This window comes from Emydura macquarii, unplaced genomic scaffold (assembly GCF_026122565.2).
Source record: "Emydura macquarii macquarii isolate MOO-44397 ecotype Brisbane River unplaced genomic scaffold, CSIRO-AGI_Emac_v2 contig_2473, whole genome shotgun sequence".
Lineage (NCBI taxonomy): Eukaryota > Metazoa > Chordata > Testudines > Chelidae > Emydura > Emydura macquarii.
The window spans coordinates 10,268,745-10,290,841 of record NW_027132610.1 but is presented as its reverse complement, the minus strand read 5'-3'; the positions used below and the strand labels follow the sequence as shown (position 1 = coordinate 10,290,841).

Sequence of the window (22,097 nt, the reverse complement as noted above, 5' to 3'; positions counted from 1 at the left end):
AAAGATAAGGTATTTCCTTAGAACGCATAATTACTTGATAAGTAGATTTTCAGAAGTGTTTTTTTTTTATTTTAACCAACCAGGATATTTTAAGTATTACATACAATCATTAAAATTCAATACTGTATGTTAAATCTTACTCAGTGCTGCAAATTCAGGGCCAAACCCTATCTACCTTAACTGCCCTAAGTAAGGTGTGCACAATTATGCTCTTATTTACCCAGAAGGTAAACCCTAAAATGTGCTATCACCTTAAATGGGCAAGTGTCTGATTTCCAATCCCTCTTTCAAGTTCAATCTGAGTGGCATTTACACAGGAAGATCTGGTAAAACAGCAGTTGTGAAAACAGTAACAGAACTCAGCAGAACACAACTCCCTTGAAATGTTACATTGATACATAATCATTTTTGCATAGAGAAAGATGCAAATGTCCCTGCATCCCTGCAAAAAGAGTCAGTCTTTATTTTGCCTAGTATTTAAGACACAGATATCAGAAATCTCAGTAGTCTGAAAAATAATCCACTAATTTAGAGTTGTTACTCTTATGGTCCAGAAAACAATGTGTTTTGATTTTCACTTTTCTAAATTAAACACAAACAAATGCACATTGAAGCAGAAAAAAAAGTAAGATTCACAGGAACTTTTAATTAACGTTAGAAAGTAGACTAGAATCTTATTCACCAGTCATAATGAAATGTAAGAAGCAAATACTTCATTTTAAATGTTCAAGTACAGTCAGTGTGCAAATAAACTAGTATGAAAATATAATTTAATAGTGCTTTGTGTGAAAGGTAATATACAAAATTCTCAATATGATAAAAACAAATATTACAATAATTCAAGTTTCAAACAGAGTTTCATCAAAATGAGGTAAATCTAGGTCACCTACTATTGAGTTTAACACTGTTGTGGAGAAAAGATCTTCAAGGATATCTTCCTTACTGGGACTTTCAAAGGAAAGTCTTTTCAAGCAGGATTTGTTCATTAGTGAATCTGTATGATTTTCATACTGGCTTTCCTTTACAGGACTAGAATAATTACAGTTCTTGCTTGCAGCAGAAACGCATGTGAGGTTGGTTCTCTCATTATGCACTGGTGCTGCAATATTGCTATCCACCATTTCCAAATATCTACACTCTTCTTCATCTTTTGGAAGCTCTGAAGAAGCAAAAGTTGAAGTAGGAGACAGTAAGTCTGTTAAAAACTCTGTATTGCTTTGGCTACTGCATAGTGACATATTGGAGTTTGTACTATATACAGATTCACTATCTGCAACTTCAATCTGATACTGCAGTTCCTTTAATACATTTTGTACTGATTCACTTTCATTAGGAGATCCAAACTGTAACAGATCTTTTACATCTCTATTTGGAGAGCTTCCATTTCTCATCTGAGTCTTTGCCAGCTTATCAAGGGAAGCCAACTTGTTCTTTTTAGCCTTCAGCTTTTTAAGTAGTTTTAGACGAAGTTTGTGAGTTTTGTTGGCATCTGATTCTTTATCCTTTGCATCAGATTTGTGATTTCCCTTTTCACCATGGCTAAGTTTGGGATTAAAGATGGGCGTGTTGGGCTGAATTATTTTACTCCATGTGCTCAGTGAGCCTCCACACTTATTCAAAGTTGGACCATCTACAACAGGGTTTGCTGCAGGTAGACAAGTAGCAACAGAAGGACCAGTGATATTTGATAATGAAGGAGGAAGATTTCCATGTTGAGAAACAGTTGATTTAGGTGCCGCTGTTGTTTTGCTCGTACCTTTGGCTTGAAAGCCACCAAAATTAGCTGCTCCTTTAGTAGGGAGGTGCAAATCAGTCACCCTTAGTAAAGAAGAATTGTTGTGACTTTTCTCATTATTATGATTTGCTGAGGCACCTGAAGGCATGAAGGTATTATGCTTGCTTAGTAAACCCTTTACCCAACTTCCTACAAATCCTCTCTTTTGATCTTTATGCAAAGACTGGGTGGAATTATTTGTAGCAGACAAAGTTGCAACCTGAGAGTCTGCTACAATTTTGCTTGTGTTTCTAGTGTTAGATGATTTCTGCATAGTACTCTCCATTAATGGTAATTTCTTGTTCTGCAAGAATTCTGGATTTAACCTGACATTCTTGGTGTTAACAGGGCTAGTTTTGGCCTCTGCCTCATGAGGGTGTGATGGTGCTGACAAGTCACTACCATGGTTTATTGGAACAGCAGGAGCAGTATTTGCTAGGTTAAACTGTCCTAGATGCAAGGAAATGCTGGCATTTTCAGACAGTGTACACTTGTTCATAGTCAGACTACCTCCAGCAACATCTTCTGTACACGGAGCTTGATCTGAAGAAACTGACTCCTGCTGTTTCAGCATGCCTGTTTCAGCAGTGAGGTTATTTCCCACCATCTGTCCATTGTCCAATGGTTTACCTTCAGAATCAACTTGAACTTCTACAAGTGTCAGAGTTATAACATGATCATCTGCCAAATGTTCTAAGCCAGAAAGCACGCTATTTTCATTATGTCTGGCTACATTTTGTTGTTCATTAGTTGGAATGCCCACAATGTCTTTTTTGTAACATACTGTAGGTATTTTGTCTATGGCACTATCACCATCACACTGCAATACTAAACAAGAACTTGACTGTGCATCAAGAGTAAGATTTTCAGGGTTTTTACTTTGGATCTGTGCGCTCAGTTTATCTGGCACTTGGGATATCTTCCTTTCCCAGATGACAATGTGAATCTCTGAAGGAGAAACTTCAAATCTCTCACGCATATCACAATATGGACCTTTTACATCATCACATTCAAGCCAAGTTCCTGAAAAATAAAGGAAGAATAGTTTAGAGGCTTAAAAGGTACACAATGGCCATTGAAACTCAGATTATTCTTTTTTTGGGGGGTCACAAAACCCATTTTTAACCCTTTCCCTGTTATGTGACAATGCTGCGTACACCCTAGTGAACCCCCCTGGAACTAGTGAACAAAGTTGATTTCCGTATTCCATCACCTGCCCCAAAGAAAAGTTGGGGGTTTTCCACTCTGCAACAGCAAAATTCACTACTAGGTACAAACAACATGACCAAGATAGAAAGTAACTCCTTTTCCTTGGCCACACTGATGCTCTTGGCCAAGATAGTGATATAGACATCTTGTTCGAGAGTATCTGGGCAGACCTGACACATAGACCTCTCTCATTAAGATTTCATTTGGGGAATTATTTTTCATAAAGACATGGGGAAGGGGTTTTAAGAGAGAAACTAATCATATAGATAATTCCCTCCCAACCATCCCAACAGTTACAATGTTTATACAATATTGTTTTTAGTAAGGACTCTAAACATATATATCCCTACGTGTGTATGTGTTGTGTAAGTGTACACAGCATAAGTGGTGTACAGGCTAGCGTGGACAACAGCAGTGCTGGAGGCAGCACAGTATGAGTCTCAGAGTGGGCTAGCGAGATGCGTAAGCCCACACTGTGCTGTCTTCATTGCTACTGCTACCCTTACTAGTTGGATTCAAGCTAGCTTAGGTCTGTGGACAGCTTTTGTTGTGCAGACATATCCCACTGTCAATTTTAATTTAGGGTGTTTCTCATCCTGCCTCTTTTTCCCCACATAATTTAAGTAGACAATTTTTCAGCTGCCCAAGATGTTTTGATTAAAATGATCTCTTCTCTCTCTTCACTCTGTGGAAGCTAGTTTCCATGAATACTGAATAAATTTGACCCCCAGAAGGGGAGTGTTTGGGTTGTGTTCTGAAGTTGAGGAACCAAGGAGAGAAATTTACAAAAGGGTCCCTGCACAACAACCTCTTGCCACGAGGGGGTGCTCAGGAGGTGGCTGACCCTACAATACCCATGTAATCAGTACACGTTAGAACTGACAGCACGCCTAGATTATGTTTCTTGTAATTTTACCAAAGTGTAATGAACAAATGATAGTGTCCAATTGACTTTTTCCGGCAAAGTTAACAGTGTGGCAGCAAATTATTGAGTTAGTCAAATCATAATTTTAAAAAAAGACCAAAGAACGTAAACCGATTTGCAAATATTTAATACCTAATATGGATTATACACAAAAAAAGCCTTTTAATTATGTACCTAGATAATATAGTGATTAATCCAATAACCCTAAAATTAGTAAAAGAGGCAACTTTATCTGTGATAATTATAATAAAGTTGTAATAGTTACCATCAGGATTCAAAGCCCAAGTTTTGAAATGTTTTGGATCTTTTTGATACTGAACAACAGTTGTTACTTGGTAGAAATCTCCTTCAAATTGAAATGAATAATTCTTCAGGTCGTTATGTGGCAAACCTTCTACGAAATGTACCATAAATATTGGGGGTACTCTATAATCAAGACACAAAGCATTTTATTGGAACAAAAATATTGGCTCAAGCTATTAATGAAATCACAAGCAATGCATTTTGAGGATGATAGTTAGCTCGGAGCATTACTGTTCTACTGCCCCAAACCTCCCCGCACCCACTGCCCCAGGAGGAGCAGTTTGCTCCCCACCACCTGCCACCGCAGCCCCAGGGGCTGGTACTGGCGAGGCATGTACCCCTGCTTGCCCCCTCCTTGGGCATGCCCCTGATTGTTTATTAATCTAAGATTACTTATGAATTATACAGAAATGGCTGGGGGCTCATAGGAAGAGGGCACCCCAATTTTAATACAAATTCCACTTTGAAATAACCTTTTGTGAAATAGAGGTGTCAGCTTATAGCTAAATTTGCTATTGGGGGGAAAAAAAACTATAAAGAAAATTTTGTTTTGGGACAAGGACAGTTCTGCCAAACCCAAACAAGGAAGGCTGACAACCACAATTCAGGCCAAAAAATATAACATTATACATGATAGTTTTATCTTCCTTCAATACCAGATGCTGGGGAGAGGCTGATATTCAGTGTTGGGCTTTACAACCTGGCTCAAATAAAATGTCTATTTAGAGTGTTAAACTGAATAAAAATATTCCACATATACTAAAGATTTCTTACAACATCAGTGAGAATTTTAAGAATGGGTAACTGAACATTTAGTGGAAACTTGCACTTCAGTGTCTCTCAACATGTCAGAGTGACAGAACATAGCATTAATGTTTAAATCTACACATGGTAAACTTAATGTCAATCTCTTTTTCATATTCAAGATCTCAAGTGGTTCAAACTTACTTTTCCAAAATCATTTTTCTTCTTTGAGATTTATCTTTACAATTATTACATGGTGCAATATGAATAGCATTAAGTGGGTGCCAATCAGGAATTATATTTGTAAATGTTGTTAGTGTCTTCCTGCACCTGAACAGAAGAAAAAAAGTTCGATCAGTTGTCTATTTGAGATGCTCAAAAAAAGTATTAGCATTTACCAGAAAGAGGTCACAAATTTACGGGCTAAATGCAGTGTCGATTTACACCTGGCACAATTCCATTGAGGTACTGCCAATGGCATAAATATAAAGTGAATTTGCCTCAGTCTGCCAATCAATAATCAATCAATTAGTAATCTTTTATACAGAATATAATAAAATGAAACAACTTATTTTCTGCCATTCATCTGTTCACCACATTGAATGTCAATTTTTTTATACTCAAATGAAACATGGTTTTAAAGAAATTACTGAACATGTTTTTACAGAGTGCATAACCATTCAGGACACTTTAATCTGTTACACTAAATGCAAGTGCCATTTAGATAACCTGCAGGCACATCATCAAATCTGCCTTTTAACATTTTAAAACACCAAAAAATAGGAAAATGTGAAAGTATCCTCAATTATGTGAATAAGGATTAGATTTATATTTCAGATTTTACGCAATTTAGATGAATACTAAACAGAAGATCATATTCTATTTAACAGTGAAAGACATACTTATTTATTGGTCAGGTCTGGTATGCTATTCATTATAGCAACAGCAATTTGTGCACTTACAGTGGTGACACCAAAAAGTCAGCATTGACAAAAGAATCACAGAATTACCAGTTATTTCTCTTTTACACACAGGATACCATTGTGTCATTAGCCATTAGAGCAGACGCTAAATGTATACGAAACTGTTTGCAAATGCTGACTTTTTAAAGTGATGACCAGATCATTACACCATCACAACCCTTCCCCTCCCACCAAATGTACACTCTTTGTGCACAATGTTGATTTGAAGAAAAGTATTCATCAAGTGAAGACTGAACATACAATAATATAAATAAATGTGGCTTAGGTAAAAACCTAACCTGTCTCGGTGGCTGTAGCCACAATGCAAACATTCAAACATCCATGAAAAAGAATGCAGAAAAAGCATCTCGGCTTGGGGATCCTTTTGCAAAAGCAGAGGGAATGCAAAGACGGGACTCTCCTCCTTACCTTCAAAGAAAAAGAGGGAAAACAGGACTATACCTTAGAACACTATGTCAATTTGCAAGGTTATCATCTCACCCCCATGGTAGAACCATGGTTACCAAGGGAATAAACAGCATCTACACAAGTCTACATTGCTGATACTGAACTATGGGCTTCACATGTGACATGCAGCCTTAACTCTGACTTTTGTTTCCCATATTATGAAAAAATAGTAAAAATGTGCCATTTACTAATTTAAGGCAAGTTGCTGTGAGCACTTTCCAGAGGACTAGAGGATGTCAAGCCATACAAAGCCGATAGAAGGTGGGGAGCTTTAGCTGCTCTGCCTGCTTTCTGCTACTGCTGCAGAGCATCTTAAATAGCATTCATCAAGAGTTCTGTATGAGTGAAGAGTTAGGGAAGAGGATCTAACAGCCTCTATGCACATGCTGTTTTGCTATAGCTGTGGATCTCACAAAACATAAGCTTTCATAGAACTACTGCATTTTTTCGCAATAAATTACTGTTACGATGTGTCTGTCTTATAAAGAGTTCCATGCTCCAACACCAGATCTCCTAGGGACCACAGATTATCCAACTCTTTGTTATATTTTAATCTGCTTGTTTAAATGTATGTGCCCATCTTGTATCGCATGTCATCTATATTTGTTATCCTCATCATTCACAACACTTCTTCCCCATCCCTATTCTTTCCAAAGCTGTTCTTTTCAGTTAAAAGCTCTAAAATGACTATACCTAAAAGATGAGGGAAAAGATTTCTCGGTTTCTCAGAATGGTTACTTTGTGCATTTAGCAGCACTGTGTAGAGTCCGCTTCAGTGCTTTTTAAACAGTGTGTTGCACTTTGTGTGTCAAGCGCTAATGGAATAACCATTCCCAGTTAGCAGCAGGCATTGCCATTAAGTATCATTAACCCTATAGCAAGTCCCTGGAGGGCATCCCAATTAAGCAGAGTACAATGCAGTAGCCAGAATGACAACCTGCCCTGCCCCAAAATGAAAAAGCCTTCTTAAGGTTTTGAAGTTATATTCTTTCATATGCACATGTGCATTTGTAAAATGTTATATACTATATTCTCATTTTTTCCACTGCCTAAATATTACAGTTGTAGGAACTTAAGAAGTGTTTAGACAAAGATCTCCCACACCCCCCAAAGTTGTGTAAGTGTTCTACTCATACAAGAAACAGACTTTGCCTTTTGCAAATTAAACTTCTGCTGCCACTTGCACAAACACAAGTGTTTTTCATATCTGCATGCACTTAGCAGAAGAATTCCTGTGGGCCTGTAGGCACTATAGGAGAGAAGGGAATAGAGACAAGATATCTAACAGCTGCTCACTGAGTGATGGAGTGTGAGAAATACCAACGATTAACTACATCAGCAAGTTGTTTGTATAAACTTTCTTATAGAATGCATTTTAAGTATTGACACAACAGCAATCTCTGCATTTAGAGAACTGGAAAACAGACTAAATTGCTTAGTAATTACTTACCCAATTCACACTTAAGCTGGGGTTGAAGTTGAACAAATATTGTATTTCTGATTTCATTTAGATGTGACTCAGCTTTTGGAAGAACATCTAATGAAAAAAACATTCAGCCAAAAAAAAAAACCAAATCATAATTCAGATCATATGCTACATACAAAATTAATTCTCTACAAATGAATGCATTTTCTATTAACGTTTGTTTACCCACAATATTTGGATGCCACTTGACAACTAAAGTTTTCTCATTTAGGTGACTTGTAAAAGATTACATCAGAACACGTGAAAGCTGTACAACTACTTAAAGGAACCAAATTTCTACTATGAGCCATTCAAAGGAATATTTTAAATGAATCCTGTCTATAGCATTATAAATATGTTTAGACTACACATGAATTAAACAAATAGTCAGGCAAAAAACAACCTTAAGATTAAGGCTGTCTATTGTTAAAAAAATAAGTCAATCTAATACAGGTCGACTTACAGCCAGCACTGTAATTACAGCAGTGGCTGATGTACACACTCCCTTCCATGGGTTGGAGGAGTGTATCCTCACCAGGAGCACTTCCACCGACCTAAGGGGAAGTATGGGGAGTTGAGAGCCCTGTGCCTCAGCTCCCTCCCGGGAGCCCACAGGCTCCTAAGCTCTTTGTGGCCTGCCCCCCCACTCCCAGCCGAGAGCCTGGGGAAGGCATGTGGGGCTTCTCCATTCCCTGCTCTCCTCCAGAACTGGCAGCCACGTCAATTTCACAGCTCAGCAGTATAATTGACAAGGCTGCCCTAGCAGGGAGCAGGTGTACACCACCTCTGTTTTGTTGACCAAAGCTGACTTTGGTCGACAAAACTCTCTATGTAGACCAGGCCGAAGTGAAGGTTGGGAGTATGCATCAGTAATTTAAGGATAAAAAAATTAGAGATGCTATAAATATCCCCAAACCAAGCATTATAATCTCAGAAAAATCAGCGTGAAGGCCACACTTAAAAATCAAAACATTAAAGTGAGAAATGTTCAGTTAAAGCCTCCAAACAAGCTTAGCTCTGTGTTGTGGTGATGCCATGCAATACCATATGATAACAATTCAGACATTTTAATGCTTGTGGCCTCAGATTAAATGCTAGATTTCTTGAAGTACAGTTGTTCAAATTATTTTTAAACTCAGAACAGATTTTCTTGTAGGTTCTCACAATTAATTCTGTACTTAAAGTTCAGAGGAGGGCATGCTTTGTTAAGTGCAAAACAGAACTCAACCTTAACTTTGGAGTCAAGACCAGAGCATCCATAATTAAAGAGAGTACTTCAAATAATTTTGGAAACCATTTCTTCATTAAAATTTTTATATGCATAAATATATAGCTAAACTGAAATACAGCTAAAATCCACCCCTATGCTCCAGCCACTTCTGACACATCGTTAAAAACAAGGAATACAAAGGAATAGATATAGCTCTCTATTCCATCACAGCCCAAGTACATTGATGTTGCAGTGTTCAAGATCAACAAGTTCAAGTTACAGTAGAACCTTAAAGATACAAACACCAGAGTTACGGACTGACCGGTCCACCGCACACCATATGGAACCGGAAGTAACCAACCAATCAGGCAGCAGCAGAGACCAAAAAAAGGCAAATACTGTACTGTACCTTTATTGCCTCTTACAGGTAGATACATCTGGGCTGCCTGTCCCAGTCTCCACTCTCACCCCTTCTCACGGGGTGAAGACGCTCAGGTTTGCTGGCACTGCTGCCCACCCAAGGCAGCAGGAGCAGCGCTGGGGTCTATGCCACTTTCCTATAAGCCTCTGTTTGGCTGGGAGGGTGACAAATTTGCAAGCTCAGTCTGAGTCCAGGAAAGAAGCTGCTATAGCCCAAGCTGCTGATGCTGCAAGGAAGCTGCGGTCTGGAGTCTGAGCTGCTGGCTGGAGCTGGAGCCTGAGCTGCGGCTAGTATGCTGCGCTCTGGAAAAGCATCTCAATTTTAAAGGGCCACAGCCTGTACTGAGCGTGCACTGATGCTGCCCAAGCTTTGCCCACGGCTGCACTCCTGGGTCTGCGTTTTGTTCAGACTTACGAACATTTCAGAGTTACAAACAATCTCCTTGAGTCCTTTCCCTAGGTGTTTGTATCTTGGAGATTCTACTGTATTAAATATGGGAGATGGGGAGACAGTAAATTCAGAGCCCAGGACCCCTCCTGGGGGGGAGGAGAGGATATTGGCTGGACATTCCTTCTGTTTTAAACTAAGGGGGCTCAAACAAATACAGAGTATCTCAAGTAGGTAGGTCCCATGTTATCAAAGACTTTATAGATCAACACCAATCAACACTTAAAAACGTCCGCTCAGAAACCAATAAGCAATCAACACAATACTAGTGATTTCAGTGCGACTCATGTATGATTTTTCATCTCGGATAAACAGCAGATGTTAATATAAAATCACACACCTACTCCCTCCTGCCCTCAAGGCTGGAGCTGGGGCTGTGCGCCTCCCACTGGGGCCAGAGCCTCTGCTGTGTGTCCCCATCCTGAAGTTGAAGCCATGACTGTGTGCCCGCCCCAGTGGCTGCAGTGGAGGCTGGAGCCGGGCCTGTGCCCCCGTGGCAATGAGGTTGGGGGCTGTCAGTCCCCTCATGGGGCTCCAGCCGTCATTCCTCTCCCTTGAGCACCTCCATTATTTTTAGTCAGAGTCTTGGACAGGTCACAGCTGCCATTAATTTTTGTTTATTGCCCATGACTTGTCCATGACTTTTACTAAAAACAACCATGTCAAATCTTAACCTTATTTAAGTTATCTCTGGCCTGATTAGAAGGGGCTCTGGTCTTTACAATCTTTTTCAGGACTATCTACCAACAAGCACCCCTTCCAATAGATTTTGGCTAGTTATAGATCTGCATTAGTTCCCTCAGACTCATAGGAACATCTCTTTTTGTTGTGCAGACTGCCTTTGTTTCCCACTAGCTGATGACTTTTTCATTAGTCGCTCACTTGGGGTAAGAAAGGAAGTCCCTGCTAATTTACAACTTCTTAAGCTGAATCAAGAACTCACAAAATACTTAAGGCTATACTACTAGTACTGGTATGATGGGTCAACTGCTCATTTATACTGCAATATAAGACATGTTAGAATCCAATTTTTTGGAGATGAAGCGTTAGTACGTGATCTCAATACAGGAAAAAACAAGACTCAGATTTACATCAGTGATGCACAGTTTGTTTTCTACTCTTATTATGATGAAGTAATCCACAAATGAAATCTTTATGTCTACACTATAAGTGCTACAGCAATAACTATGCCACCGTAGAAACTTACTACAGCGACCAAAGAAGAAGATTTTCTGTCACGGTAGTAAATCCACCCCCTTGAGAGGTGGTAATTAGTTGATGGAAGAATTCCTCCATCGACCTAGCTGCATTGATGGGTGTGTGTATGTATTTGATCAACCTAACTACATCACACAGGGCATGAAATTTTTCACAGCCCTGAGCGATGTAGTTAGGATGACCTAACTTTTAGGCACAGACCAGGCCTCAAAATCTGCTTTTAGAAAGGATGCATATCCATCCTTAGAGAACATGTAGAGATGTCACCACATAGTTTCACCAGTTACCTGCTGGGAAAATTACATCTTTATCTTAAATTCCATAACAACAAATTGCAGCTCATCCATAGCAATCTTGAAATAGAAGAGAATGAAAACTTCTGTAAACACTATTAAATTCCTCCACATACTCGTATCAATATTCCTGTACATTCAAACTATTTAGAAATAAAAGGAAATAGGGACATAGTTACTCACCTTTTAGCTTATTTGTCTGACAGGCATTCAAGAGTTCAGTCGCTTCATTATATTTTGTAAACAGCCTCTGGATTACAGATTCTTCAGTGCATGCTTCAGTCACAGCAATCTTTAACGTTTCTAAGTGTACCAGTGCTGACAAAACACAATTTAACCAACACAGCGCATATACGTTCCTCCACTGAAGACACAAACGCCCCATGAACAATGAAGGTTTATTGTCTTCATGCAAGATTTCAGATTTCACTAAACAAAGCTCAGAATTTGGCAAAAGCTGTGTTTTGGAATGAGAGGTCTCAAGAGGACTTTCTTGTGTACCACCAACAGTAATAGCAGTTGCTAAGTCCACATTCTGCTCCAAGCACTCAGCCATTCTATTATGTTTCTGCTGATCATCAGGTAGGCAGGGCTGGGTCATACATAAATTATATCCATTATACTTGAAAACAAGATCTGTGTTTAAAGTGTGCTCAGCATCTACCAAATTGTTGTTAGTCCTAGCTTGTTTTGAACATGATTCAATAGGGGAAGCTGTAGGGCTGATTTCAAAAATCTTCCTTTTTCTCTGAGTATACGGAGGTTGATGATTTTCTGAATCAGCAGAAATTATTATGCTGTTTAAAGGTTTACAGCCCAGAGGGTAGATGCACTGAAGGGAAAAGAGATTACAGTGATGTCTATAAACCATTTATGGGTGAAAAAATTGGAAATTAATACTAACTATGCTGTTCAAATAGAGTACAGGACATTTGTACATCGATAGGTTATTAAAAATAATATAGAAATCCAACATATGCATAAGTACTGAAAGTGCATTTTTTCTGATAATATACAATCATTTTATAAGAGAACAAAATGTACTTTGATTAATGGCAATAACAAATATAATTCTCTCTATATCCCTAGTTCTCTTCGTTTCACCCCTTCCCCATAGACCTCATAATATGCCCAGGAAAGGATTTCCTCTCCTATACCCCTGCTAATTTGTAAGAACAACTCTATTCCTGCAGACCTCCAGAAGATGGAAAATGACTCAAGTCCTCTGCTCTTTCAGTCCCAAGTTACGACTATTTAAAAAGAAAACCAGAACTTAGAATTTTAACATGACGTTACATTTGAGAATTCATTCAATTAAGTTAAGGGTAACAATACTTATAAAACCATGTAGCTTGTAAACAAACAAAATCAAAAAACCACCACACAACTCCAAACACACCCAACTATTAAAAAAAACTAGGAAATTCAGCTAAGATTAAACTTAAGAAAGAAAAATACTTGAAAGTATGGACATTTACGTAGGAGAGTAAAGAGTTAAAAGCTGGACAAGTGGCCAGGCCTAAATTACAAGGAACAGGGTCAAGGCAAGGGCAAACTTTGTTTCTGTTAATTGGTGTGAATTTTAGTTAGAGTCTGTTCTCTCTCCTTCTCCTCCCTTCCTGGCCATCTGCGCAGGTGATAAGTTTATCGCTATTTCTGTGCAAGGCCTTTTGGTGGGAAAGAAGTATTATCTTCCTTCTCCTCCTGGCATGCCTTTACTTCAAAAAAATGTCAGTGTAAAATGTATAGGTTTTAAGGTGATGTGCCTGACCTCTGTATGGTAATCCTGTAAACAACAAACAGGGGTGGGTATAATTATATTCATTATGTAGTAGTTAATATTAATTTTATAGGTGTCGATGTAACCATATAAGTGTCTATGGGGAGTTGCTGGAAATGTATTCATTTACATACTGTTATGGATAAAAGAATTGTAAAGTAACCCCCTCGTTGCTCACTCTCGGTGTTGAGGTGGAACGAGCAGGCAATAAAGGGTTCCATCTCCCCAATCCACCCCCAGGACAACTTGTTTGATTATTTCTAACAATTTACAGTGAAGTTACCAAATTATTTGTAATCAACCCCCTGGCAGATACAAGCATCCCATCTTCTCTTCTTTGTCTTGGAATATTAGAAACGCTAAGAATAGCTTTGTAATGTTTCACACACGTCTTTAGTACTAAACGTGATACCTTGTCTCACAAGCAACCCTTAGTTCTTTTCATGTAATTCCCATTGTTTCAAGAACTGTTCCTAGACAGTTAGTACATGTTAGCTCTGTCTAACCACATGTGGATAATCGTCTAGCATAAGGATCCAAAGGGTCCGGAGATGTGTTGGGCTGGGGGCACCATTTAAAAGATGGCGAGTGCTCAAATTTAGAGGATGGGGTTGCTAAAAGAAAGGTCTATATATGCAATCCAACAACACAGGAAAATGATGCAATACCTGTGGATTTTCACATAGGAAAATAGACTCTTGAAAATTAACACGGTAAGTCCGTAAAGCTTGTATCTGGCCCTTCTCTTTGCAGGCTGGGCAGCACTCATCTGACGTTACTTCAGCAGAATTATAGTTCTAAAAAATAAAGTGATGTAAAATGCATACAATGATATGTTGTTTCTAAAGAGTAAGATGTAAACAACAACACTGAAAACCAACTGTATTTTTTTCATAATGCAGAAGCTATGTAATTGTAAGTTAAACTTCACAGTTTAGGATTTGATCATAGCAAATAAAATACATATAAAAGATGGAGAGTTCTAAATTTGTCTCCTGGTTACCAATTTAAATAAGATATTTTGTTTTAAAAGCTTACATATTAAAATGGTGTTCATTTTATTTGCACTGAACAAAAAGTTATTCATTGCTCATGAATATAACTCTGAACTCTCAAAGACAAATCACAGATTTTCACAGGATTAGATCAAATACTTTTGGAAAAAAAAAGCCAGTAAAAAAATTCAAAGAGGTAAAATTATTTAAAACAGAACAATCTTTCGCCATTGCTATAAGATTTCCGTGGAAAAGTAATTTTTTAAAAAGTTATTTTTGTAAAATTAAGACCAATTTTAAATATCTCTCTCAAAAAAAAGAGAAAAAATGAACTTTGCACACATGAAAAATAAGTTTGAACTGACTTTTCCCAAATACCCCACCATGTGGAGTGTAGATATCCCTATACCAGTCCCTTGTCCAATTACTTGCAAACCATTTCCAGTCTTCTGGGAATCCATCATTCTGTGCCACTGGCTAATTTATGTCACTTGTAACATTGTCAAGACCACTAAGGATTTTTCAAAGAACTCTGAAAAATAAGAAGTGAATACAAACAGTTAAATAAAAATTGTATTAATTTTTATTTAAAATCTGAATATTAAAGCACATTTTATATTTTCTCTAAGAAGCCATGGTGCTTCCCTGATTAAGATGAACAGTTATGGGTTTATAACTAGAACTGGAAAATAAAACAGCACCTAAGTGTGACTTTCATATTCATTGCAAAACAGATGAACTTTAGGTCCTGCTCCTGCAAGCTTCTCCATGTGGCAAACCCCTGCACCCATGAAGTTCCCTACTTACTTCAAAAGTGCAGTGCTCTGCCCAAACATAAAGGTCTGCCTATAGAGAACTGTTTGCAGGATCAGGTCCTAAATGGTGAAGAAGGACTATTTTCTAAAAGTGCAGACTGATATCAGAATTAGCAGAGGTAAAGAATTCTACACTGTCATCGCTCATCAAGTGAGGCACATGAAAGATCTGCTATGCACTTTCCAAATGCTAAATTTAATTTGGGTCCATAATAAACTATAAGAAGTTGCTCCTCCAAATGTGAATGTTTGCCTCCTAACTGCAAAAGGCAACTGTAAATGTTGCCAAAATCTGGATTTTTCTGACAATATAAAGTCATACTTTTACAATACTGCTACAATAATGCTATTTTACAACAGGGAGTAACATTTCACTATTGATAGCATCTTTAATCTCAAATAACTTTACAAATTTAGGGCCAAATTTTGCCTTTTTTATGCATGTAAGCAATCTCTCACAGACGTAATTAAAAGATATGTTTCTGTGGGCAGAATTCAGTACATGCCACATACAACAGAAGGCACAATCCAGCCTGTACACTGATAAAGTTATGCAGAAATCATTTCAGCCAGCAGTGAAATTCAGCTATGTCTATGATGAAAGGTAGCAGAACACATCAATTTAGGACAGCCATGTCCCAATACAGCACCCACAGAAATCAACTGAAAACTCCCACTGAGTTCACAGGTGCAGGACTGGAGCAAATGTAAAGAAAATATCATATCCCTTTGAAATTTTAGGGAAAGTTTAGGTAGGTGAAATATAATTCCTAAACTGGATCTTGGACAGGTCACTGAGGTGAACAACCTCTTTCATGCCAGGGCTATTTTATTTTTTTTAACATCTCATCTGAAAGATGACATTTCAGCAGCAAACCTCCAAGGCTACCATGCTGGGGCACTGGTTTATTTTTGACGCAGAGGAAAGGGTAGCACCTACTAAATCACCAACTCCCCTTCCTGCAGCACCTGAGTGTTCTTTGGAGTTTCATCCAAATACCAATCCTGCCCAAACCCATTTAGCTTCTAAGGTGAAAACTGGCAGGACCACTGCTTAAAAAAGTACAGCTACAGGCCATAAAAGCATTTATTCTCTATTTCAACTCCACCACAGTTCTGAAGAACACAAGCATCAGTTATATGTAATTAAAGCATATGTGTGTTGTGGAGAACGTTGGGCTCAAAAACAAACTATAATTAGAAGAGTACAACAAATAACATTGCTGGATTCACTCAAGATAATATCTTAATGAATTAACAAGAGAAAGCAGCTCTGCTAGACTATGAAACAAGCTAAGCCCTTCAACTCTCCAACCAGTGGCACAGCATTACCAAGGTACAGGGTTTCATTGATTTATCATTGTTAAATACAGAAAAAATTCATGGTTTAGATTAAATCATATGACAAGTCAGTAACTTTCAGCTGTTTGCCTCCTAAGAGATCAAATCAATATGAATTCCTAGAAAAATGTTAAGCAGAGCATGTACACCAATAAAAGCTTCCTGACTGGCTCAAAGGTCTATAATTGTTTAGTCATGCTCCCCGACCTCTAACATTATCTTTCTAGAACTTCATCTTAAACCTCCCCTCTTCCCCCCAAACCCTATCACTCTTAAGAAATTCTTGACCAGACAGACATCTAGATATTTCTGATGAATACATTCAAAATATGTAATATTACCTATTCTGGTTTTGTTTACATCAATATTTATCTTTTAACTTAACAAACATTGATGTCTACCTCAGTGGAAGTGTTGGCCAAAATCTTGTTTTTGAAATATATGTAAGAACAGAGCCACAACACGGCCCCCCCGCTTCCTACCAAAAGGCAAATCAGTCTGAACCAAAAGCTAAAACCTCAAACTGACTCTTACTGTTCTACCCTTTTAAATGTTAATTCAAGTCTGTCTGCACTTTGTATAATTTTAAGATTGTTTGTAAATGTCTGTACTATGTCCACTGGCCAGTTTATCTGTTAATTTTACCTGCTTCCAATATATTTGTAAAAATCCTATTCTAAGTACAAAAGTCACACTGTGCAATGTAATGTATCTATCTAATTGTGAAAGACACTGTCAAAAATGAAATAAGGTTTGCTCTAAAAATATGTAAGTTCTTCAGCTAGAAGTTGGCCCTGAGTGATTGAAGTGTGAATGGCCGAGCAATTGAGTTGGGTGTAGACAAAAAGAGTGATTGAACAATTGGTCTGAGTAAGGGATATGGAAACAGACATGAAGAAAACACCAGCCTCACCTAAAACGCTTGAGGAAAAAAGAAAGAAGCAAAGATGATCAAATGGCCGAAGAGGAACCCACCCTGATGACTTTGGAGCCAGCCCATTTCAAAGGACAAAATCTGATCAGGCTTGCAACAATGTGGGTGATTGAGAATCACACCAAGAATGCAGTTGCAGCATGACAATGCAAAACCCATAGACTTACATGGGGTCCTTTCCCTATAAAATGGGACAAGAGGATGAAGGCTGGAGGTTCGGGTCTACAACATCACATCAGCCAGGAGTACCGATGCGCATCGGCAGAACCTTGCTCCTCATCCTCATGCTCTAGTCACCTGGCCAGTGACTATCATGAGCACCAAGAGGCTGGTAACTATGACATCTGGAAAATCCCTATGTATGTTTGTCTGTCTCCCTGTCTGTGTATGCCTGTCAGTGTGTGTGAGTGTGAATGAAAGCATCAATTGAAACGTGTCTCTGTAATTGTAGTATTGCTATAATGTTAATACTGTTTTCCTAGTGTTTACATTATTATTAATGCTATTTCACTAAGTAAAGCACAATATTAATGTTATTACAGTGTTGATACTTTTCTTTTCTTTAATACTATTTACCAAGTTTCTGTGTTCACAATAAACGTGGCTTGTTGCCTTATCCCCTAATAAGATCCTGTAATATTTGTTATTTGGGTAACAGAAGTCCTTATCTAATTACTGTTCTACTTTTCTCAAAAAAAGCTCCAAGTACTTTATTAGGACAGTATTCAAAAGCTTCCTGTGTACCTCCTCATCCAATACCCCTTCTTTTTTAAAACACTGAAATGCTGTTTTGTAACGTACGTCTCTCAAGCAAATCACAAAGACCCATCTATATCAATGAACACTAAAACGTGTGTCCATGTTATTTATTACACATTTAAGAGTCAATACAATATATTTTAACTACAAATATCCTTTTATAGTAGGGCTGGCAGAACTAACAGAGGGGCACCACAATATATTTTTCTTTTCAAAGTGTGCAAAACAAAATAAGGCACAGGAACATCAGCTGAACTGCCTAGGCATTTACATCTGTTCAATGATGTTGGAGTAGCCTATTTGTAAGGTATGGCAATTCTATGTGAGATGTTGGTGTACTGCAATAAAGATAGGCTGCTGCTGACATGATGCACAGTGGAAAAGACTACTTAGAAACTGTTATACTGAATGTTGTATTCTGTGTTGTTCCAGTCTGACCATCACCTCAATATCACAAAGACAGAACTAGTGTATTTTCAGATTCAGGGGGCCTCATTTTTAATCTCTTGTACTCTTTCTTTCCTGCTCAGCACTGGGACACACCATTTGCAAAACATAGTACTAGAGCTACATCTAGCTCTTCCTACACAGATATAAGCAGATCCTGCATTTAAATAAAAACAATGAGAGGAACACAGTTTAAAGACTGTTTTTTAAAAAAACAGTAATTCATAAGTCAGTTTACATCTCAATACATATCAAATACATCTAAAAATAGATAACACAAACATTATAAACTGAAGTAAACATTTGACAGAAATGTAGTTAGCATTTTAAAACTATTACTCCAGTTTCTTTGTTTCAGAAGAAAGACGAGTTTATTCTGCAATATAGGATACTCCTATACTACAGAGTTAGGTCATTGTAAGGCATCTTCGGTAGACCTAATGATGTCAGTGTCTACACTATGGTGCTGCTTACCCCGAAGTAAGTGGCCCGCTACACCGACATCATAACTCCACCTCCATGAGAGGCATAGCACTTATATCAATGTAGTTAGGGCGACACAGTGTCTGTGTAGAAACTACATTACTTACATCAGCTCACAATTGGAACTCTGCTCTGACCCCTGCCGCCCTGGGGCTGCCAACCCAAGCTGAGAGCCTGCCCATGGCTCAATTTCATAGCAGGGAATCTACCAGCAATGGAATCAACATTCTTGTCAGTTTCACAGCTGCTATTATTTCACATTTTGGCTCTTGTAAGTCCTGGAGCCCAGGGGCTCCAGTTGTGAGCCTGACATGGGTCTGACAGCTTGTGATGTCAGCCCTAGGGCAGGGGGCTCCAACTGTGAGCTCCCTGCAGGCTGACAGCTGTAGACTAAATGTGAAATAAAAGCAGCTGAGGAACTGACAAGAATGTCAATTTCACTGCTGGTAGGCTCCCTGCTGTGAAACTGAGCCCAGCAGGGGTTCACAGCTTGGATTGTCAGCCAGCACCCACTTGATAGCTGGGGGCGGGGGAAGCTCTAGCTGTCAGTGTCCCACAATGCCCCACTCCAGTTGGTGGAAGCACTCCTGGTGAGGCACGCACCACCGACCAAAGGAGCAAGAGTAGACATGAACCATCGCTTTAATTACGGTAGTGGCTGTATTTCGATTTTACTTAAATCAACTTAATTTTATAGTTTAGAAATGCCCTTACTTGGAAAGTTTCAGCCCAGATTTTTAGGCAAAGTATGAATCCTAGGCCAAAAATCCCAATATCTGTGAAATTCTCCTCTCTACTGTTTGAAGGTTAAAAGAATAAATTTCCTGCAAATCAACTTGCTATTCTTCCAGCCCCCTCCCCACTTTATTTTTAAGTTAATATCAGTCGGAAGGCGTGGGGGAAAAGAGAAGGTATGGAAAGAAAATTAAGACCATAATTAAAGCTCTAGTGGAAAAACTCCAACACACACTGACCACATTATTAGTTATACATTCATTCTTTAAGCAAAAGGAATTCATTTCCTTTTCTTTGCTTGGAACACAAAATAAATCATTCATTAACTAACATGGTTTATTCAAATCATAATATGTTTAAAAACATAGGCAATTTCAGGAACACAACCACAATCTACTTTAAGTGCAAAATGAATGAAACTTATTGTTGATATCACATAAGCTACAACAAAGGATCTGTCCTATACTGTCAACACTACAGTTCAAATAGCCTGCCAGAACCAAGATTCTTCTTATGAAAAGGCAAACAGTATGTGATCCTGCAGGATATTTTGTGGACTCGCACAGATTGGGGGGGGAAAAAGGGCATGCACAGGTGAACGGTAGTATAAACTGGTTCACAGCACCATGCAATAGTTAAGTGTGCCCAGAAGCTCCACCTATACTGCTAAAATTGTTTGTAACAATGGGATTGCTAGGACAGACAGGGATTAATCATTTTATTACCATGTCAACTAGACTTGGTCCAAACAGGATTAGTTCACAGTGGTAAAAAAGCTCCATCCATATTAGCATACTCAATTGCAGCTGGAGAGAAAAGTGGGGAATTTTGGAAAAAGGCTTAGTGCAGATGCACCCATATTTTATGGCCCCAATTTATGTAGTTAATGAAGAGCATTTGGACATAGTTCCAGCTAGTGGGGTGTCTAATATACTTTATTGTAAAACTGTCATAGTAATGATATTCTAGACCCTATCCCATATGCAACAGCCAATGAGAGTGTTAGGCTTTGTCTACACTGCAAGCACTATAGCAGCACCGCTGTAGCACGGACACTTGCTACAGAGACAGAAAGGGTTATTCTGTTGCAGTTGTAAATCCATCCCCTCCAGAGGCAATAGTTAGGTTGAGGGAAGAATTCTTCTGTCAATGTAGCAGTGTCTATGCAGTGGCTTAGATCATCTTAACTATGTCTCTCAGGGGTGTGAATTTTTCACAACATTGAGCAACACAGGTAGGTTAGCCTAGATTTTAGGTGCAGACCAGCCCTTAAAGTCTGATTTACATATGATTATGTTGAACAAATACCTTGACTTTCAGCCCATTGTAGACTTGTCCAGAGACTAGAGAAAAAGCATAATTTTGTAAACTGGCAAGAACATAACTAAGCCATTATACATTAATGATGGAAACTGTACTAGCCCCATGATTAAACACTGTTTCAGCTGACACAGTTTGAATAGGAAAAGCAAGAATTCAATGTTACTTACATGGCTGTTGACAAGAAATATGCAGTCGGCATTTGAACACACACAGAAGTAAACAGCCATATGTCAGCACTACCCACACAGCATTAGTCTGCTCGCGTTAGGTCTGGTAACAGCTCTGGGAAGGAGCTGAAATGAGTTTATACTTTTACCAGGATTTATGCGGTAACCAAAGACGGACTTCCCAGACATCCAGCCTAACCCGACCTGGCGGGGAAGTTTTACCAGCCGAGGCGCACCGGACACGGTCGGTATTTGGAACAGGTCCCGACCTGGCAGCTGATCTGCCAGCGGCCTCAGTGCCCACCACTAGGGACTGAGCAACGCGGGGAGGCCCGGCAGTGCCTCCAGCTCACCTGCTCACGACAGCAGCCCGGCAGCTCCCCGGCATTTCCCCTTCAGCGGCCGCAGCGGCGGCCCACCCCACTCGGCGCGTGGTCGCAGGCGCCCATAGTGCCTGCAACCGAAGACAAGTCTGAGCGGCCGACCGGCCCGGCAGGGTCCCGGCCTACGCAGCCCTGGGGAGCGCGGAGCCCGAGGACGGAGCAAGGGGCCGGCTCGCCACAGGCCGAGCGGTGCCCGGCCGAACTGAACCGCGCCAGCCCGGCAGCGGCCCAGCCACACCCCCTCCCCGCGCCCCGGCGCACGTGGGCCCGGCCCCCGCGGGGAGCGGCCCTCCCTGGGAGAGTGCCCGCGCCCGTTACTCACCGGCCCCTCCTGCGCGCGCCGCGCTGCAGGGCGATGTACCCCGCTAGGTAGGTAGGTAGCCAGCCCTCACCCTCGGCCCCTGTGCGACGTCCAGTCGGCGTGCACCCAGCTTCCGGCGCGTCAGTTCCGCCTGGGCCCCGCCTGCAGCACGTGTGGGGAGCAACAGCCAATAGG

General features: G+C 39.6%; 1 protein-coding gene across 4 annotated transcripts; it reads right to left on the bottom strand.

The window, feature by feature from the left end:
- Nucleotides 1-753: 753 nt before the first annotated feature.
- USPL1 (ubiquitin specific peptidase like 1) lies at nt 754-22,066 on the bottom strand. Of its 4 annotated transcripts, none has more exons than XM_067562935.1 (10): nt 21,924-22,066; nt 21,572-21,672; nt 14,580-14,746; nt 13,888-14,016; nt 11,623-12,271; nt 7,836-7,922; nt 6,217-6,346; nt 5,160-5,285; nt 4,174-4,334; nt 754-2,797 (listed from the first exon to the last, which is right to left on the bottom strand). In XM_067562935.1, exons 3-10 carry the CDS (start codon nt 14,676-14,678, stop codon nt 840-842), a joined length of 3,339 nt encoding a protein of 1,112 aa, XP_067419036.1. In that variant the 5' UTR covers nt 14,679-14,746; nt 21,572-21,672; nt 21,924-22,066; the 3' UTR covers nt 754-839. The 4 variants fall into 4 exon arrangements, with proteins under 4 accessions (XP_067419036.1, XP_067419038.1, XP_067419039.1 ...); XM_067562937.1 differs by having other exon boundaries at nt 14,643-14,746; XM_067562938.1 differs by lacking the exons at nt 14,580-14,746; nt 21,924-22,066 and having other exon boundaries at nt 21,572-21,576.
- Between the last annotated feature and the right edge of the window lie 31 nt (nt 22,067-22,097).

What these genes read in the sequence shown, in the direction of transcription:
- USPL1 (XM_067562935.1), bottom strand. Translation starts at nt 14,678, where the DNA reads ATGATGGATTCCCAGAAGACTGGAAATGGTTTGCAAGTAATTGGACAA. An exon ending in TCCTATGTGAAAATCCACAG is followed by an intron (nt 12,272 to 13,887) that starts GTATTGCATCAT and finishes TTTTCCCTTCAG; the next exon opens with TGCATCTACCCTCTGGGCTG. An exon ending in AGAAAAATGATTTTGGAAAA is followed by an intron (nt 4,335 to 5,159) that starts GTAAGTTTGAAC and finishes TCTTGATTATAG; the next exon opens with AGTACCCCCAATATTTATGG.